This window comes from Heloderma suspectum, chromosome 7, assembly GCF_057233095.1.
Source record: "Heloderma suspectum isolate Gila_16-S chromosome 7, 16-S_ref, whole genome shotgun sequence".
Taxonomy (NCBI): Eukaryota; Metazoa; Chordata; class Lepidosauria; order Squamata; family Helodermatidae; genus Heloderma; species Heloderma suspectum.
This window is the reverse complement of record NC_139464.1, coordinates 4,211,932-4,230,805: the sequence shown is the minus strand read 5'-3', so window position 1 is coordinate 4,230,805 and position 18,874 is coordinate 4,211,932. Positions and strand designations below refer to the sequence as shown.

Sequence of the window (18,874 nt, the reverse complement as noted above, 5' to 3'; positions counted from 1 at the left end):
CCGGGCTGCGGACCGGCACGCGGCGGGCACCCGAGCGGCATCGGGCGCGGCGCGGGCAGAGGGGGCGCCTGCACGCGCCCGTGCGCCAGGGCGAGCGCGGCCGGCAGCGCGCCTCAGCGTCGGCTCGCCCAGCCCGGGTGGGGCGCCGGGCGGGGCGCCCTCGGCATCGCCCGGCCGGTGCGCGCGCGCCTCCCGCCGGCCGGGGTGGGCCCCGCCTGCCTCCCCGCCCCCCCGTCTGCTGCTTGCCCCAGGAGGAGCGGCCATGGAAGCGGTCGGGATGCAGCTGCCGCCGCCGCCGGGGAGGAGGAAGGAAAGAGCAGGTCAGCGCGGGGGGCGGATTGAGCCAGCGCACTCCCGCGAAGCCCCACTCCCTGCACCCAGTGCCCGCTCTCCTCCGCCGTCCTCCCTTGCATGACCCAGCACGGCCCCCCGGCGCAGCCCCTCCGCCGCCTTCCCCCTCCGCCTCTGGGTCCTCCGCCCCCAGCCTCCTTAGGCGTTGTGCTCTCCTCCACCTGTAGCTGCCCGCCCCCATCGCGATTCCAGAGGGCATCCTCTCTGCTCGTGTCCCATCATCAGGATGCACCGCACCCCGCCACCCTTTCTCTGGTCCCTTCCCCGACCCCCCTTGGTGAATCGTCACGCCTTGTGTTGATGACATCATAGGCAGGGGTGATGTCATCTGGCAGGCTAAGCCACCCCCCCATGCCACCCTTCTCCCCAGCCTGGGGGCCTCCAGATGGGTTGGACTACATCTCCCAGCATCCCCCAGCCAGGCCTCCTTGCCTGGGGTGGGGGATGCAGGGAGATGTAGTCCATCCCCTCCGGAGGGCATCAGGCTGCGAGGAAGGCTGCCTTATGGGCTCCGTTCGGTGTTTCTGGGCTGCTGGGCGAACAGCACTGGCAGCGAGGAAAACCAAGGATCCAAATGGGGTATTGGGGGCACAAAGGGGAGGGGCCAGGGGGCTGTGTGGGCATGCATGTCCGGCCCAGCCGTGGCACCCCCTGCTGGAGGTGCTTGGAACCATCGTGCGATGCTCTATCCCAGCTTCCCCCGCAACCTGGTGCCCCCCCATGTGTGGGACTACGCGGGCTGTTGGGGGATGATAGGAGCTGTAGTCCCACACATCAGGCGGGCACTGGGTCGGGGCAGGCTGCTCTCTTCTGTTCTGAGCGATCATGGAGGAAGAAAGAAACCCCTGCCCCACTGGATATGGGAAACATTCCCCCCTCTTCCCTTGCGAGTGCGCCCATAAGAGGTGCGGCCGGGAAGTGGCTTCTCCGCGTCGCCAGTGGAATTGTTGCCTGCTCCCCCCAGCCCACGTGCCCGCGCGGCCACTCTCCTTTTCCAAATGGCAGATGACCCAGTTACGCAATGCTCATTTAGCAAGCTCCAGGGGAGAGCTGGGGCACGATCTTTGGAGACTGGGCAGGGGAGGGAGGGAGAAAGAAGGGCTCCCATTTGGAATGCATGGGAGGAGGAGGTTGACATCTGCACAGCAGAGCCAGGCTGAGGAGAGAAGCCTGGGTCTCTCCACCACCCCTCGACACAAGGATTTTACCCCACTCCCCAAACTCTGTAGCGTCTGCCCCACAAGACAGAGGAATCCAAGTTCTCAGCTCCACTGACAACCCCAACAAGTCCTCCCCCCCACACACGAAGTTCTTCCTTTCTCTAATGGAACCCAGGTGTCCTGGCTCTCAGCTTCTCCACTCCAGAGTAAATTCGGGGATCCAGTATTCCACCCCCATCCCCCTTTGTCCTTGCTAGACCTCTTTCTCCTCTGGGGTTTAATCTGAGCCAAGGTTCACGTCTGAGACCAGTTCATTGTATTCACTTGGTTTGTGGTAGCCAAATTTAACCTCCAGGTTCAGAGCCAGCATGCCTCTAACTTCCAGGTTCTGGACCCAAACAAGAGGCGAAAGGCCCCTGCTTTATGCACTGCTAGAGGGAATCTGGCTGTCCCCTCTTGGAGACAGTATACTGGGCTAGATGAAGTTTTGGTCTGATCCAGCAAAGGGGTCATGGGGTTCTTAGTCTTCCTCTAGGCTTGCAAGCTGCATAGAAAAAAGACGGTCTGGAAGAAGAAGAAAACCTGGATGTGTGTGCTGGGGGGAGGTAGAGGATTTGCTTGGCAGGTCTAATGTGGCCCACGGGATACCTGTGAAGAGGAGGAACTTCCTTTAGCAAGACATCTGTGCTTTAACGATTCCGTGTTGTGCTGCTCTGTGCTGTCGTGGGTACAGAGTTGTGGGGATTTTTTGATCGCCCTGTGCTACTGCAGAAATCTCTGTGTGTGACATGCGTGCGCACATGCGCATGCAGAAATTGGTATTGCAGAAGCATAAGTAGAACTGTTGTACTTCGACCCAGAAATCAGCAGCCTGAAGGCCAATCTAGATGCAGGAGGTCTGTGACTGGATCTCCTGATTTCCTTTACTTTGCATGATAGCTGCCGCTGGAAGCCCCAAATGGAATCAGAGTTGTAGTATTGGAGGAACAGGGGTTCAAAATTCCCCTGCCATTTCCCTGACCAAAATCTCCCCCCAAAGCTGCTATTAGCCATGTTGTGGGGTGGATGGGAGGCCTGGGTTCTAGGTCATTGAGTTTCAGGGGGCATATTCCCAAACAATGTGCATCAGTCTGCAGCCATGCAAATGGATCCATGCCTCTTTACATGAAGGTACGTCCCACTCACCTCACAGGATGTGACTTCCACGTAAAGGCGCATTGGATTCCAACTTAGAAAGTGTGGGCTGTTGTGCTGACCATGTGGCTGCCGCTGAAAATGGCAATGCTGTGCCTAGTTTCCCTCTTCATCCACTGTGTAAGATCTGGTACAGTTTCCCTTGCCTCATGATGTTACAGCATCCCATGCAGGGGGGAACATGGAATATTGTGCCATCGTGATACCAGGCAAGTGGCACTAGATTAGCCTTCCTCAACCTGGTGCCCTCTAGATGTGTTGAGAGCTGCTTCACCGGTGGCGCAAAGGCGCTAGGAAGCCATGCGCCCCTGGGGATGCGATGTCCGAGGATGGCATCCACACAGCTGCACACCTCTTCTGGCACTTAATCCGTGCCTGGGGCAATGAGGCGCCGCCCAGGAAAGGCTGCCTGATGTACAGGCTTGTGTATTCTGAGCCTGGTGGGTTGTCTCCTATCTGTTTCCTGAGTCACCGCAGGAGCCCCTGACTATGTGGCCTCTGTCTTCAGGCAATACCTTGCCACAGCTTTCTCCAACCTGCCCCCTCAATGTGTTGGACTGCAACTCCCATCATCCCCAGCCAGCATGGCCAACAGCCATCCCCGGGGCACATGATGGGAGTTGCAGTCCAACACATTTGGAGGGCCCCAGGTAGTGGATGGCTACTTTCCCCATTCCTTTCCACACACAATGTGGTTGTCTTTCCATGCGCCACAGGACTCTGTTGTTCCTGCTGCTATAGGCGAAAGGGCCACCTCTTCTGGAACCCAGTAGCTTGGCAGTCCAGTTCCGGCCCTGTCCTTCCCTGGCGGCTAGATCCAGGCAACGGGAGACCCAGCCCAGTGGCCGGAGAGAGAGAAAAAGCAGGTTTCCCCCACTGCACCAATTATGTGTACCGATGCTCATGCTCTCCTACAGCCCTCCTGCGTTCCCATCCTCCTGCTGCCAGCTGCCCTCCCACCCCCTGACCCCAGCACTGCCCCGGTTAGCAGTTCTGCTGGTATGACAAGCTGAGGGAAGCGACAAGGTGAGGAAGCGGGGAGAGAGGCATTTGGCAATTAGTTCTGTCTTCTATGTTGAAGACAGAGGGGGAAGAGAAGGGTCACTGTACTGCTCCGGTTGCTCTGATCTCTTCCCAGCGTGGAATCTGAACACGCTTTTAAAGTCAGACACTTGCAAGGTTTGGGTGAGGACTGGTGGCTCGTTGGCAGAGCCCCTGCTTTGCATGGAGAAGGCTCTGGGTTCAGAACCCGGCACTGCCAATTAAAAAGAGAACCAGGAAGCAGGTGATAGAAGACCAGGGATGCACAACCTTTTTGGCCCCGGGGCCACATCCAATGTCGGCAGGGGGGTCTAGGGGGGCAGCACATGACCTGTTGCAAGGCAGGATGACAGTAAAACTATCATGTTGCTTATTTCATTTATCTCTGATATTTTTAGCGGCCCTACCGTTTGTCAGAGCAAGGCAGCGACCTCAAGCAGCTGATTTTGGCGCCATAAAAAGGAGCAAAAATTGTTAGATGTTGTTGTTGTTATTCCAAACAGTCTAGCACCCTGTCCACACAGTGGCCAACCAGCAGCTTGTGGGAAACCCACAAGTAGGATATGAGTGCAAGAGCATCCTCCCGTTGATGTTCTCCACGTGTTTTGGACTGCGATTCCCTCCGGCATGGCTAATGGACAGGAATTCTGGGAGCGGTCATCCAAAACATCTGGAGACCACCAAGTTGGAGAAGGCTGCTTCATAGGGTTGTAAGGATTACAACTACATAATGCATGTGAACTGCTTTGAGCACTTGAAAGTACAATCCAAATATGAAATCATTGTCATGATGATAATTTTCTGGCATTCGTCTGGAATGCCTTGAAGAAGGCCTGGCCTTTTGCTCCCATGGGAGCGCTTGAGAGTCTCATCCCTTTGGGATTTACTTGTGTGCATACAGCGATTCACACATGTAAAAAACGTAACCTCAGAGCTGCTGCAACTCTGAACTCGCAAATTGGCTTCATTTTTTGCAGCAGTGACATGGTTGGCTCTTCCAGGGTTTCCAGTGCTGGAGGAAGGTTAGTTTGAAGTGGGCTGCCTGCAGAGGAAAGGAGCCGTGGTGGTATAAGACAAACCTGGCATGTGTGAAAGGCAGTGGAGGCTGGTGGCTCCGATGTCAGCCTTGGAGGGCTCCTTTAGAGTTCTGGCTGGTTGTGACTGAAACCCGGAGCGGATTCACTGCCCCACTGACATCGGAGCCACCGGCCTCCTCTGGTGAAAGGTCTCAGGTTTAGTCCTCGGCATCTCCTGTTAGGAGGATAGCAAGACTGGCTTGGCTGAGAACTTAGCCCGTGCTCAGCAGAGCAGGCGGTACCAGGCTACATGGACCAACCATCAATCTCCGTATTAAAGGAGAGCAGCTTTGCACGAAGAACAGGTCCAGCTCTGTCCTTGGTACTTCCAGTTTAAACGATAATCACACATCACCATGTGTGATTATGGAGTTGGGCTGGGCAGCCCTTCAAATAGAGGACACCTTCAAAATAGAGGGCAGTCCTCTGGCAGCCCTGCAAATAGAGGACTGTCCTGTGTAAGAGGACACCTGGCCATGGTCTGATGTGGTTATGGCAGTTCCTTATATCTATGGGTTATACAGATCCGTTCATCAGACCAGAAGGAAAGGTGCTGAAGGTTTGGCATACTTCTTGTTAACCACATTGTGCCCCCAGAGCACCCGCATGAATAGACTTCCCCGTTCACTCCAAAGGGGCAGGAAAGCGCATGACCCATGGCAGGAATAAAGGTCTCGCCTCCCTGCAATGAATGGGGGAGGGGGCTCTCGAACGGGGAAGCGTTCCTCACCCGATTGTGCAGCAGAACCCCCAAACTCATCAGATATGGCAGGATCAGGGTTGCATGGCTTTGCCACTGCCGAGACCTGAGCTGCGCAGTCTATAGGATTCTTGAGTGACTGCATTTCTTGCCATCAAGCTGGGTTCCTTTATTTCAAAGAGCCGAGGTCAGGAATCAAGAAAGATACACTTTTCACATTCAGGATCTCTGAGAAGTTCACAGACGGGCCTGTGGTCCATTTGTGGTTCTGTGCTGTAAGATGATGAGGGTCAAAATTAATCTAGCCTTCAGCCTCCTGGGGGAGTTCTGCCTGTCTGCCAGGAGATGGCGCCAGCTGCTTGCGCTGGAAGTATAAAGGGCCTCATCAATAAAACTGACATCCAAGGAATTAAAAGAAAAACACAAAACCGCCAAGACTTCACCCTTCGCTCCCTCTGCGCACTCACCCAAAGAAGCAGGCAGCCTTGTTGCAGGGGGATATTATCTATTTGCTGCGTCTTTTAAAATCACCAACGGAAACACTGTATTCTAGTGCTGGAGAGGGGAAATGCAAATCCTTATATTTTTCCCTTTTTGTGGAGAAACAGCTCTGCCTGCCATGCAGTTATTAAAGGCATGGGAGCCTTGCAAGAAAAGAACAGCTGGCAACTGTGCAGTCATGAAGGGGTGTCCTGAGGGGTACAAGAGATGCTGCCTTTCCCTGAATGCCTCCTGCACTTTGAGTTATGCGCTCCGGCTTTGAATCAGGAGCAGCTGACTGAATGACATTTAATGCCCCAGGGGGCGGCAGTGTGCCACAGCTCAGGCGCCAGTTCAGCGGGACTGCGTGTTTGTGCAAAATGCCATTTTGTTTCAGTTGGGGTGTGTGTGTCCTGGACTGTAGTTCACCCTGTGATTGGGAACCCCTTGTGTGCAAACGAAGACAATCGCGCACTCAGCGGTGATGGAAACAGGCTCCGTACATGTTTAGAGGCATTTTTTCTGTGTTCACGGGATGAACCTCTGGCTCAAGCTATGTATCCATCCGTCTGGGTAGATGATCTTTCCTCTGAGTAGGCAAATAAATTAGATGACCAGCTGGCATCTCCCTGCAGTTCGATGATTCTAGGAACGAAGCTGTGAGTGGGGAATTTCGAGATGTCTGTGAATGCTTGCTTATGAATGTACAGGCTGCAGAGCAGTGATGGGGTAGAGCAGTCCTGGGCCGAAGCAATCCCATCGCGGAAGACAAGCTGAGTGGGCAGCTATTAAAATTCCTATGGCAATTCTTTTGCCCTATATGGTTCCGGCCCAGCCTATCTCAAGGAGCGCCTCCAGCAGCACCAGGCAGGCCGCTTAACAAGATCAGCCTCAGATGGCCTTCTCTCTGTCCCATCAGCCAGGACAGCTAGGCTGGTGGGGACGAGGGAGAGGGCCTTTTCTGTGGTGGCCCCCACTCTGTGGAACTCCCTCCCTAGGGAACTCCGCCATGCCCCCTCTTTAACGAGCTTCCGTCGTACATTAAAAACGTTGTTGTTCAGGCAGGCATTTGGGGCGGGTTAGGGTATTTTAGAAAATGTTTTTACTGTAGAATTTTATTGTTATAAACTGTTTTATTGTACACTGTACATTGCCCAGAGTGGCTGGGTGACCAGCCAGATGGGCGATTAATAAAATTATTAATTATTATTACTATTATTATTATTTATTTCTTGATGACAAATGCTTGCGCCCTGCCTTTCTGCCTCAGTTTAGAGAGGTTACATTCCATTAAAAGAAAAAAACCAACCCAATAAAAATAACAATACAAAAATTAAACATCGCAATGCAAACGAACAAGCGGGGGGGCGGGATCCAAAATCCATAGCTGGGCAATGCCTTTATTAGAACCAACCAAACTGCTACAAATGTGTGCAAGCTTTCAAGTTCTCCAGATCTCCGCATCAAGCTAGGTGGTAATAAAATAAGGAACCAAAGAGGAGGGAGGTGGGAATAAACCAGATCAAAGGCCAAACACCCAAGAGGCCAAAGGCAAGGGAACGTCCTTGATTTAGATCGAAAAGTGACTTGCCTTCCCGGCAGCTGTAGCAGCCTCCCATTCCCGTTTAGCACCCTGATGAACTGAAGCAATCCTGTTTTACTGCTTGGGGTATGTGGCTCTTTAAGGGCCTCACAGCGCCCCTGGCATGCAGCTGAGCCCCCTGCCGATGGTGGTCTCCCTGGCATGCTGGGCTTTGCTGACAGAGATGTGTTTTCTGCCAGGTGAGGTGGACTCCCCCAGCGCTGACATGGAGGAAGAGGAGGAGGAGGAGGAAGAAGACGATGAGACTGGCAACCTGGGCTCTTTGGATGCTGAGAAAGAGCTGGACCTGGCAGACCAAGAGTTGGACCAAGACTTACAGGCTCAGGTGCTGCTGCTCCTGGACAAGGTGGAAGAGGCCCAGGAGATGGCCCTCAAGTACGAGGACGAGTCGCTGGAGTTGCGAGGTCAGAAAGGGCCCCTTCGCCAGAGAGGCTGAGCCACGCGTGCCCACTGGTGGCTGTTCAATGCTGGCGGGAACGATGCAGTGGAGGCCGGTGGCTCCGACGTCAGCGGGGTGGTGAATCCGCCCCGGGTTTCAGTCAGAACCCGTCAGCACTCTGAAGTTCATTTCATTTATTATATTTCTATACTGTGCCATAGCCAAGCTCTCTGGGCGGTTCACAAAAATTAAAAAACCATTAAAATACATGATCTAACGTATAAAACCATTCACGTCATGACACCTTGGAGTCTTTACTCCGCACCTTGGAGAGTCCCCTTAGAGTTCCGACTGGTTCTGACTGAAACCTGGAGCAGATTTGCCACCCCATGATGTCGGAGCCACCAGCCCCTGCTAGAATGATGGGAGCTGGATCCTGAGAGACCTGCCGAGCACCGGGTTGGGGAGGCTGCCCTAGAGAGTCCAGGTACAGCACCTGCATCCTGCTGCGGTCCTCGTTACGTCAGTCAAAACATGTTGACCGCATTCCAGCAGTGGGTGTGGCAAGAGCCCAAGGTGGGTGGGACCAGATCCAGTACCTCTCACTGCAGTGTGGAAGTCCGTGACCAGGTCTGCCTGCTCCGCCTGCTGCCAGGTGCTTGCTGTGGACGGGCAGCCGCGCCTGGGGCTCTTCATCTTCAAACTGGAATTGGACTGAGCGGCCCTCCAAATACAGGGCACGTTCAAATAGAGGACTGCCCTGTGATGGCCTTTGAAACAGAGGACTGTTCTCTGTAAAGTAGGACACCTGGCAACCCTAGGGCTCCCCTTCCTCCGTTTTGCCTCCTCGATGTGCCAGTCATTCATTCTGGGGTCTCTGTGTTAGGTTTCCTGGAGGATGAGCGACTGGCGAGCGCCCTGCAGGCAGAAAACTTTACGAAGGAGATCCAGAGGCTCCAAGGTCAGTCCTGGGGTGGGGTGGGGGTATTGTGTTTGGGCCCAGGCTTGCTCAGAACTGCTGACAGTTGAGAGATCCACCGGAATCTCCTCTCTTGAACTAGAACAGAGGTGCAGATAGGCTGAATTCTATTTCAGAGAAGCTCTCAGGGGCTGCATTCCATTGGTGGGTGGGGCCAAAATGCCATCACATTTTAGCTAAAGCTCTTCCTGCCAGGAACTCAGCCTTAGGAGGGGTATTTTGACCTTTTACAGTAGGGTGGAAACTGCACAAAAGCCGGGAAACCACCAAAGGATCGGTGGTTGGGGGAGGGAGGTCGGGAACCCAGATTGACCCCCCAGGAGGGCCAGGTTTGGCCCCTGGGCCTGAGGTCCTGCACCCCGGCCTAGATGCTTTCACCCCATGCTACTGAGCCTTGATAATAGTAAAACTGAGAATATCTGGGTAGGTATTTTGGCAAATTCATCCAGAGCCTATTCCTATGCTATGTTAAAATAGGCTATTAAATAATGTGCTTAAATTGTACTTGAGCTATGTTTAAACGTGTATATCCTTTGTAACTTATGATGTAGGAATCTCTTGTTTACTCGCTGGCAAGCGAGCAAAAGACTTGCAGTGCCTTCTCCCAGGGGACTGAATTATTTGAGCAATTTGGCAACTCGGGTTTATGGAATTTAATGATGTGCAGAGGAGCTGAGGTCATGCAAAGAGCTCTGGTTTGATTTAGCAGCACATGCTTTGCAAGGCTAGCTGTACATTAGGTTTTCATCTGGCAAGTGTAGGTCTTAGGAGCTCATTTTAACTGCCATTCAGGAAACCTGAGTGATCCAGTCTGAACAAAAGCAAAGTCGTAAGATTATATGTACAAGTGGGGGATAAGCTTTACACATGGGAGTTTCCCAGACACCAGGGGAGAACCGACAATGTGTTCTTGGGATTGTTCATAGTTTTATTTATTCATTTATTTAATTATTCCCCACCTTTCCACCGAGGAAATGGTGCTCCAGGCGAGTTCCCTGCCCTGACAGCGTTCACCCAAACACGTCACTGAAAAAGGCTGAAGGTTTCTATAGCTTCCAGAGGAGCATTCTGCGCAGGCCACTTCCACTGTGCACAGTAATGGTGAGCTGCACTGATTCTCCCCCAGATGGGACACTTCACACAAATACTGTTCAACTCCCACCTAATTAACTCAGAGGAGACTAGCTAGAGTGAATCAACGTGTTTTTCTCTGGGTGTTAATTAGGTCATAATTAATTTTTTAACTTACATTATTAGAAAACCTTAGCGGCAGAATATGTTAGGAAACTTAAGTACATATTAGGGCTGTTCATGCATTCTTGCGTGTAAAATAAATGCATGGAGGACCGTGGTGGCTCGCCGCTTTGGTCTCCTGCGCCCACCCGCCACATGTCAGACATTTAATTCAAACATTTATGTGATGTATTCATCTCACCCTTTTAGGTGCAAACCCTTGCAACTGGACTTACAAACAACCAATCAATACAAGATATTGAACTACAGAAATTAAAACCAAAGCAATCAATTAAAAGCAACTAAAAACAGCAGCAGCTAAAACATGAGGTTAGTCTGTAACCATGAGATTAAGCTTAAAAGTTAGGCAGCACAAAGCAGTGTTTAATGTCCACTCAAAAGTCACTCATGAGGGAGCATGACATCCCTAGGGAAGGGAAATCCAAAAGCGCGAGGCCAGGCTGGGCCGTGGGCAACGGGTGGAGCAAGAGAGAAGTCGGGACTGAAGAACAAGACCAGAAACACAAGACACGCCAGAGCTTGGGTGGACCTTGTTCCTCAAGGAAAGTTCCCGTGAGACAGGAAGGCCTCTTACACTCCTCCCTGCCCAAGAGGAGCCAATGGCTAGTCTGGGCGGAGTCACTCCGGAAGGTTCTTCACGGAGAAGCTGTGGTGCCACAGCTCACCATAGGGGTCACTGGTCAGCAGTTCCAGATGTGTGGCGCCAGCAGTTGGCTAGATTGGGCAGATGCTGGGGCCTGCCCACCACCACCACAATTCCTTGAAAGGCCTTCCCTACGCTGCTTCCCAGCACTCCAGGGGATGGAGGGCATGCGAGTCGAAATTGCGCCAAGAAGGGGGAGACATGCGACTCTCATACGCCGAGGTGCAATGCTTCTCGGCTGAACTGTTCCCAGGAAGCTTGCAAAAGCCATGCATCGCTCATCCCCCAGCCATGCTCGCCAGGAATTAATTAAACAGACAGAACCTACAGGAGGGAAGATTTAATTAATCTTGCTGTGAATCTTTCCTGAATGGGAACTCCTTGGGAAGTAAACATTACAGGAGGGTCTTGGTTATGGGGAAAGAAAGCATGCAGGTTGCCATGGTGAAGAGAGGGGCAACTCCAGGGGGCTCCTGTCAACAGGCCCCTGCTGGGTGTGGGCCCTCGGCAGGCGCCCAGCTGTGCCTGCCTGCCCCTGACGCCGGCCCTGTCGCCCGTGGCACCTCCATTTTAATCCCGCTTCCAGCTAGCTGTGGAAAAGCAAAGCAGTCCCTCAGAAGTGCTGAGGGAACTCTCATGGGAAGCAGCCCCACCGCCAGCGCGCTGAGTGGGCCAGTGGTTTGACTCAGTGTAAAGCTACGCCAGGCGTACTCGCTCTTCTTTCGAGGAAGCTGTTTCCTCCTTCAGCGCCGGGAAAGCGTGGGTGGAGGGAGTAGGGCCCGAGTCTCTTCCCCGGGCTCCTCCTCTGCGTGGCCCTGATGCATCAATATTTATTCATATTCATTGTTTTCCTCTGATAGGAATTTAATCTTTTATATCTTTTCAAATGCAAAAAGAGAGAGAGATGTGTTCCTAATGCCCTTCTGTAAGGTTGTCTCTCACCGTCAGTTTCCCCCAGTCAGCTTGCTAGTGTTCCCACTGCCTTTTGATGTCTTTATAGGACCATAGCTCAGTCCCCTCTCATCGAGGGAGTGCTAATCTGTGCCTAATGCGGCTATAAATAGGGCGCCCGCTGTACGCCGCACGCCCACATGTCTTGGCAGCAGCAGGTGGTGAGTCTATATGTGGCGATGTTGCCCGGGGTCTGAGCAAACCGAGGAGGGACAGGGGGCAGGGAAGCCGGCTTTGCGGGGCCGGGGCAGGGATGGCTGGCAGGGGACATATGGGGCTGACTTCAGACGTAGGGCAGGGTTTGGAAGGGATGATTAATTCGTTCCTTCCAGGAGGGCATTTTAAACTCCATGTTGTGCTGGTCGCCAAAGTGCTGCTGCTGGCTGGGAAGGCAAGACGAACTGCGACCTCTGAAATCTTTCCGCCTGAACAAACCCTTTGTGATGAAGTGCTGGGCAGGATGCTGAGGGAAGCAGTGCGGACCTGCACCAGATGGAGCTAGTGTGACGCAGAACGACAGAGATACAGACAACCACATTCACTCACATCTGTGTACACCTACAACAGGGCAAGACAATCTCTCTCTCTCTCTCTCTCTCTCAGTTCATACACTGCTCTAGGCTGGCTTCTTGATCTTAGGGAATACTCTTACTTTGGACCGAAGACTGGATAGAACAGCAGCCACTCTCTCAGAGTCGTTCTTCATGCAGCAGAATGAGGTGCTAGAATCCTGACAGTGGTAGAATTAACTTTTCCACTTCAGACTGCAAATGAGGAATCCTGTTCTGCACGCTCCTCCACATTAAAAACAAACATAAAAATCAGCTCCAGGCAAGAATCAGGCTAGGTTAGAGCTTTCCTCCCTGATTTGATTTCAACCTGCAGTGGATTTTTAAGTGTGGGGGGCAAATTAAAACAATCGCACCCCCCATCATATACCGAAATGGTACCATCTATTCTACCACCTCATTCTTTGGCATGCGCAGAGCAAGGCCAAGCACAATGAGGTGGCGGACTGAAGTGGTAGAATTCGGGGATGTTCCACTTCAAACCATGGGTGGAAAATAATATTTTTAGGATGACCCCCTCCCCGCACTTAAAAAACACACACATCCCACCATGTAGTAAACTTGTACATCAAAGAGAGGGCTACACTAAGCCTGATGTGCTAGTCTGCAAAATGCAGGTAGGGTTATTTATTTTACATGGGGGAGCATTCAAAATATGACTCCCACCTGCCTCTGAAGTGGTACAGCTCAAATTCTACCACTTTATTCCACCAACCATGTATAATGGCTGTCCCACAATCAGCTGCTTTGGGGAGGTGTGGAGCCCCCTGAATAAATCAAGAAAAGGGGAAACCATGCATCATGAAACCAGCCCCTAAGAACTTTCTCCTTGGCAGACATTGAGTTAAAAAGGCTCTCTTTAAGTTGGCAAGGCAAAACTTTAAACATTACTGCAGTTTTCTGAAATGTATAACTTCTTTTATGAACGATATTTCTAGGTCACCTTTCAACGTAGGGCTGTTCACACGGTGGTTTGCAACCATTTAAAAATACTAATGATAACAGCACTGGAAGCTTAAAAGTATAATATATCAAAACAACAGCAAGAGAAGCAGATGTACTGTGGGGCTGTAATGTTTTGTTTCCCCTCCAACATTGGTCAAAACACTTTAGTGGTTTTGCATTATGCGAAGTGAAGAAACTCCTGGCTTCTTCAAGGTAGGACTGGGAAAAACACCTGCCTGAAAAAGCTACTACCAGTTTACATATAGACAATGACTTGGTGGAAGGCCATTTCCTATGCTCTTTTATTTCTATCCTCATGGTATGCTAGAGAGCAAGAAAATAGGCATCCATATTATTGGGTCTTTCATATGCTTTGTCAAAGAATGTGATGAGTTGAGATCGAAATAGGCTTTTCCCTGTAACCCCGTATTCCCATTTATATATTGGTGCATTTTGATGATCACAGAATTCCTCCTTTTCCATACTTGTAATACTTTTTGCTTTTATGACAGTAAAATAGACAGTAAAGAAGAAATGCAACATTAATACACATCTGCAAAATTGCAAAGCTCCTTTATTTCTTTCAAACCATTCTCTTTATTCAGGTCTTCAGAATGACACAGTGGTAGGGTTAAAAACTCCCACGCAAAGAAATCGCATAAACCTCCATCTAGCAGCCCAAGTAGAACCATCTGCCCCAGCAAGGAGACAACAAACCTTTTACATATCAGGAGCAGTGTAGGCTCCCCTGGGAAGATGCCACCCTCCTCCTTACCACTCATCCACTTGCCCACATGCTCTGGTGCCAATCCACACGACTTCCCAGAAAGAAGAGGGCAAGACAAGTGAAGTCGGCTCGACTTTACTGATCCTTGCTGTCAAGGTTCCCCATATAATCTGGACCCCCTGAGCAACTCCTTAAGGATCTCTTGCCTCCTTAAGAGTCCCACCTTCCTTCTTTTAAACTTCCCCTTCCCAGTAACATGGGGTTTAGGTTGTAGGTGTGGAGTGATTGACACTCCCGACGCAGGGTTTAACAACAGTTTACTGGTAAATTAAAGCAAGCAAATTACGACTACAGGTATTTACAGAATAGAGCTATTCTGATACAAAGGCATTAAGAGAAAATAAAAGTTGCAAAACGCAAGTTCCTTTACCCTAGTTGTAGTTAGACTTCTCCAGTCTGCTTCTTCCTGCTCCTTCTTCAGGCTCTTGTCTCCCCAACTCTGCTCTTACTGCCCTGTTCTTTCTGACTCTCTCTTTTTATACCCCCTCCCCCAAAACCGAAAGTACTGCTTCAAGTCTGAAGAAATGAAACTTGACAGGGGAAATGAAAATAACCAGGGAAATGAAACGACTCCTCTCAGGGATACCCCCTCCCAACAAAAAAACCCAGGCCTCTAAGCTTGACCTTTTTTTCTTGCCTCTGTAGGCATCAAACCTTCACACTTACCAGTGGTGTAGTGATAAATTCTGAAATGCAGGTGCTCATCATGACAGCCCCTGTAGCCATGCCCCCATGGAGAAGGAGAGTCCAAAATTGCAGGCAGCTGTGTTGATTCAGTTCAACAAAGAAGTTCTAGCAGTTTTCATCTCCACCAGGAGCAGGTCTTTTGCAAAGCTAGTGGGGCTTAACTGCCCATTCAAGACTGAGCTGGACCCCAAAACAGTTCGCATTACATAAGAGAGAGTTCACAACAATAGTTTGTTGCTGGGAAAATCCATCCCCTACCCCAGCTACTGTAAGGATCACAGCTAAGCTCACAAAGAACAGGGATGCCTGAGTGGAATGGCAGAGAAAATCCTGTCCCTGCTAATCAAAAAGTACCGTCGCTTTGACCCTGTGAGCCCTGCCTCCACTACACCACTGATCCTTGTTCTTGTCACCACTCACACACTCAGTTCAGGGGTCCCCAACCGTTTTGGACCCGTGGGCACATTTGGAAAGCTGAGGAACCGCTGTGGGCACCAACACAAAATGCCTAATCCGCGGGTCGCCACTTTAGCATCTGTCTTTGGCGTCTATGGATCTTAGGCTGCATCTTATTCACCAAAAGCTGTTGCTTCATGTGTATCAGACACTGCAACGTCTCTTCAATAAGGAATTGTCTAATTCAGCTAATTGCAGGGAGGGCAATAGAGCTAATCCTTCTTTTAAACATATGTTTTGGCAATGTCCAGTAGTTGCTTCTTTTTGTGGGGAGGTTATTACACAGTAAAATTTTATACTGGAACAGTCTTTAACATTCACTGATGTACGTGCTCTTTTAAATTATTTACCTACTTCATGGAAATTAACAAATAGTCAGTGTAAATGGATTCTCTGCATGCTTTTGACAGCTAAAAGACTGATATCGCTACACTGGAAGGACATAGACTCACCTCCTATAATGTAATGGATTGAGGACCTTGCAGTACTTTCAGTATTTGAAAGGGTGGCATACGGTTATTTAGTCTACTTTGGTTGCAGTCCATGTACAGTTGCTAGAAAGTACATTTCATACAAATCCATTTATGTATATTAAAAAATGGGACACATTTAAAATTTAAAAGATTTAAATGAGGGTGGCCACAGGGACTCATACACTGGGGACCCCTGACTTAGATGAACAGGGGCAACAGCAAGGAGGGGGAGGGGCAGGGGGCTCAGGGCCAGGAGTGAACACCAGCTTTTGTGCAGCCTTTTCCCCATCCCAAAAGGGTGACATGCCTCTCCTAGTTACTGGCAGTGAGAGCTTTAAGCTAGAATGTGCTGGGTTAAGGGGGAAAAGCCCCGCTTTGTCTTTGGCTCCGCCCATCACTGGAACGCAGCCTGCAGGCCCACCCCCCCGCTTCTCCAGAGTGGAATTCCTCAGGGTGAAAGAGGTTCCCCACCTCTGATGTAATCCAGCGATTTGTCAGCTGTTAAGACTGCCAAGAAGTACTTCTTGACAAAGACAGTGGGGTCTGATTTTTGGCCAATTATAGACCAAAAATGGGCTCATCCATTTACTGGAGTGGATCATAACCTGGACCTATTGCATAAGTCACCCTGGTTCTCTACATTAAGCATAGCTAAGTTTACTGGCAAATGCACTCGGAAGACAAAAAGAAAGCTGAATTTATTGCACACAAGGGTGTCTTTGGATCCATTGGAAGCCCTTTAGGGTTTTGTCATTCAGCCGGCACGTTCCAAAGCATAATGGAGCCAGTCTTGTAATGGATTTCGTTTGTCACGCACTTAGATGACATAAGTGTATTGACTCTCTTTGGCACAACACAGAATATGACTGGGGTAGGTTTTCAGACAGAGAGGGCTGGGCCGTGAGTGAAGCCGTCAAAATGTCAATTGTTCTAGTTCAGTATTTAGGGCACGTTGTTTCCTCACAGAGAATGGCAGCAGATCCCGAGAAAGGGCCATGGCTCAGTGGTAGAGCACTTGCGTGGTGTGCAGAAAGTACCAGTTTCAATCTTAGGGCTGGGAATGTCCCCTTCCTGAAAGCCCGGGGAGCCTTTGCTGCCAGTCAGGGTAGACTGTAGCAAGCTAGATGGGCCCCTGGTCTCATGCAGTAAACGGCCACTTCCAGTGTTCCTAGGGAAATGGGAGCAGCATGGGCTTGGCCAACACAAGTGCAAAGTTGCCAGCTATTGGTGTCACACTATATACCCAAATCTGCCGAGATAGCTGAACCCCTCTCTATCACGCAGTTGATAAGGGGGCACCATTTGTGTGGAGTGAAACCTGCCCACCAGGGTTATGTAGCATTTGTGCCCTCCAATATTTCGCAGATGAAAATGGAGATGCATTTGTGAACATTCCTGTTCTCTTAGCAAGGATCAGTGTGTGAGCTTTCCTCCCCCACTGTTACGTGCTGCTGAGGGCTCTGCTCCACCTGTTGTATTCACTTACTTTGCCATAGCCTTGCAATGCACTCACTTGAAAGCAAAGGGGCATTTGTGATTCTCAGCTGGCCTGCCCCTGGGGGTTTTCTGGGCCTGCTTGATGGAAGGATTTCGCATGTGGTTGATTTTAATGTTTGCATTTGGTTGGCTTTAGTCCTACTGCTTGGATTTTATTCATTATTAAGTTGTGAATTGGATTTTAAGTGTGTATTATTGATGGGTTCTGAATTTTGTAGGCTGCCTTGAGAGGGCTCTTTTGTCCTATAGACAACCTATAACCACCCTTAAATAAATACATGCAGTGATGGTTCCAGGAGTTTAAGAGCCCTTGGGTATGGTTTGTTTCCCCCGCCCCTGCACATGCCACTTGTGCGCTTGGCATTTCCTTAATTACCAACGGTGCGGTGCAGTGCCACAACGGTGGCTTCTAACCCACCCCAGAACCCCTACCACAAGCCATGGGTTGTGGGGTGGGTTAGAAGCCACCCCCACTGAGCCCTGTGCCGGGTTCAGACGGCATGGCAACCCACGATGCAGCATGAGTAATTAAGGGAATGGCGGGCACACACGGGGGCGGGGGAAACAACCCATACTGTGCACTTTCCCTCGCTGATTGCGCGAACCTGGCCAATGAGTCTACCTGCTTGCCACAAATGTTAGCAGCTCCTGTTGCTCCTTGTCCTTTCTCATTATTGCTACCACTTGCTTGCTTGAGACACAGAGAGTGAGTGAGCAAGTAGGCACTGGAAACTACTGCTCCTCCTTCTCACCATCACCAGTGTCTGGGCCAGAGCGAGAGGCAGGTGAACAAGCAGGTGGAATGGTGAAGAGGAGGGGCAACTCCAGGGGGCTCTTGTCAGTGGCCCCCTACTGGAGAGTGGGCCCTCGGCAGGTGCCCAACCGTGCCTACCCTTGACACCAGCCCTGAATACATTTATTCATTCATTATTACGTTTCTATACTGCCCAACAGCCGAGGCTCCCTGGTCAGTTCACAAATACATACATACATACATACAATGTTATTATTCATTTCGAATATACCCCAGCAGCTGCAGTGTTTGCAATGGCAAGCTATGCTACATGGTGACTCAGAATTAATGCACATGCATTTACATAGATGTACCCTGCAGGTAAGAATGCATCCTGCCTGTCCCACCTTCCCAAAGATGTAATCTCTGATTAAAACATTTAAAAATGTTTTTAAATTAAACTTTAAGTGGGAGGATGGCATGCTGCAAAGCGAAGTACCAGCCTCCAGCACTGCACCATCTTTATTTCCATGAAGGCCTCTGGGCACAGTGTTGGCCCCAGAGGCATCCTCAGAAAATAAAAATGGTGGGTGACTGCAACCCAGTGCTTTGTTGTAAAGCATGCCCAGCAAGAGAAAATGAAAAACAGAAGCTGGGCGCCATGGTGCAGCTAGGGCTGCACCGTGGGGCCAAAGTCCTGCAGCTCAGGGGGTCCTCAAATGACCACTTAAAAAGCGGCAGGTGCAGAAGCAAAGTCCATTTTATTCCTGTAATCATGATGGTGAGTGAGTTTAAAATGATTTAAGTGAGTTTAAAATGCAAAACTGCACATGCTCAGGGTATTTTTTTTTTAAGAAAATCAGGGTTGGCAAACAGTGTTGTTGTTATTCTAACATATTAGGAATGTAGAAGCAGT

The 18,874-nt window shown here is 50.6% G+C and overlaps 1 protein-coding gene across 5 annotated transcripts in view; it reads left to right on the top strand.

The window, feature by feature from the left end:
• The first annotated feature begins 240 nt into the window (after positions 1-240).
• CCDC136 (coiled-coil domain containing 136) overlaps positions 241-18,874 on the top strand; it is a 44,260-nt gene continuing 25,626 nt past the window's right edge. For 3 of the 5 annotated variants that reach the window (XM_084808911.1, XM_084808912.1, XM_084808909.1), the window contains exons 1-3: positions 241-320; positions 7,785-8,009; positions 8,871-8,945. In XM_084808911.1, coding sequence (XP_084665037.1) covers positions 263-320; positions 7,785-8,009; positions 8,871-8,945 — 358 coding nt within the window. In that variant the 5' untranslated portion in view covers positions 241-262. Of the gene's footprint in view, positions 321-6,375; positions 6,662-7,784; positions 8,010-8,870; positions 8,946-18,874 lie in introns of those variants that run through there. The other 2 variants (XM_084808914.1, XM_084808913.1) reach the window with 2 other exon arrangements.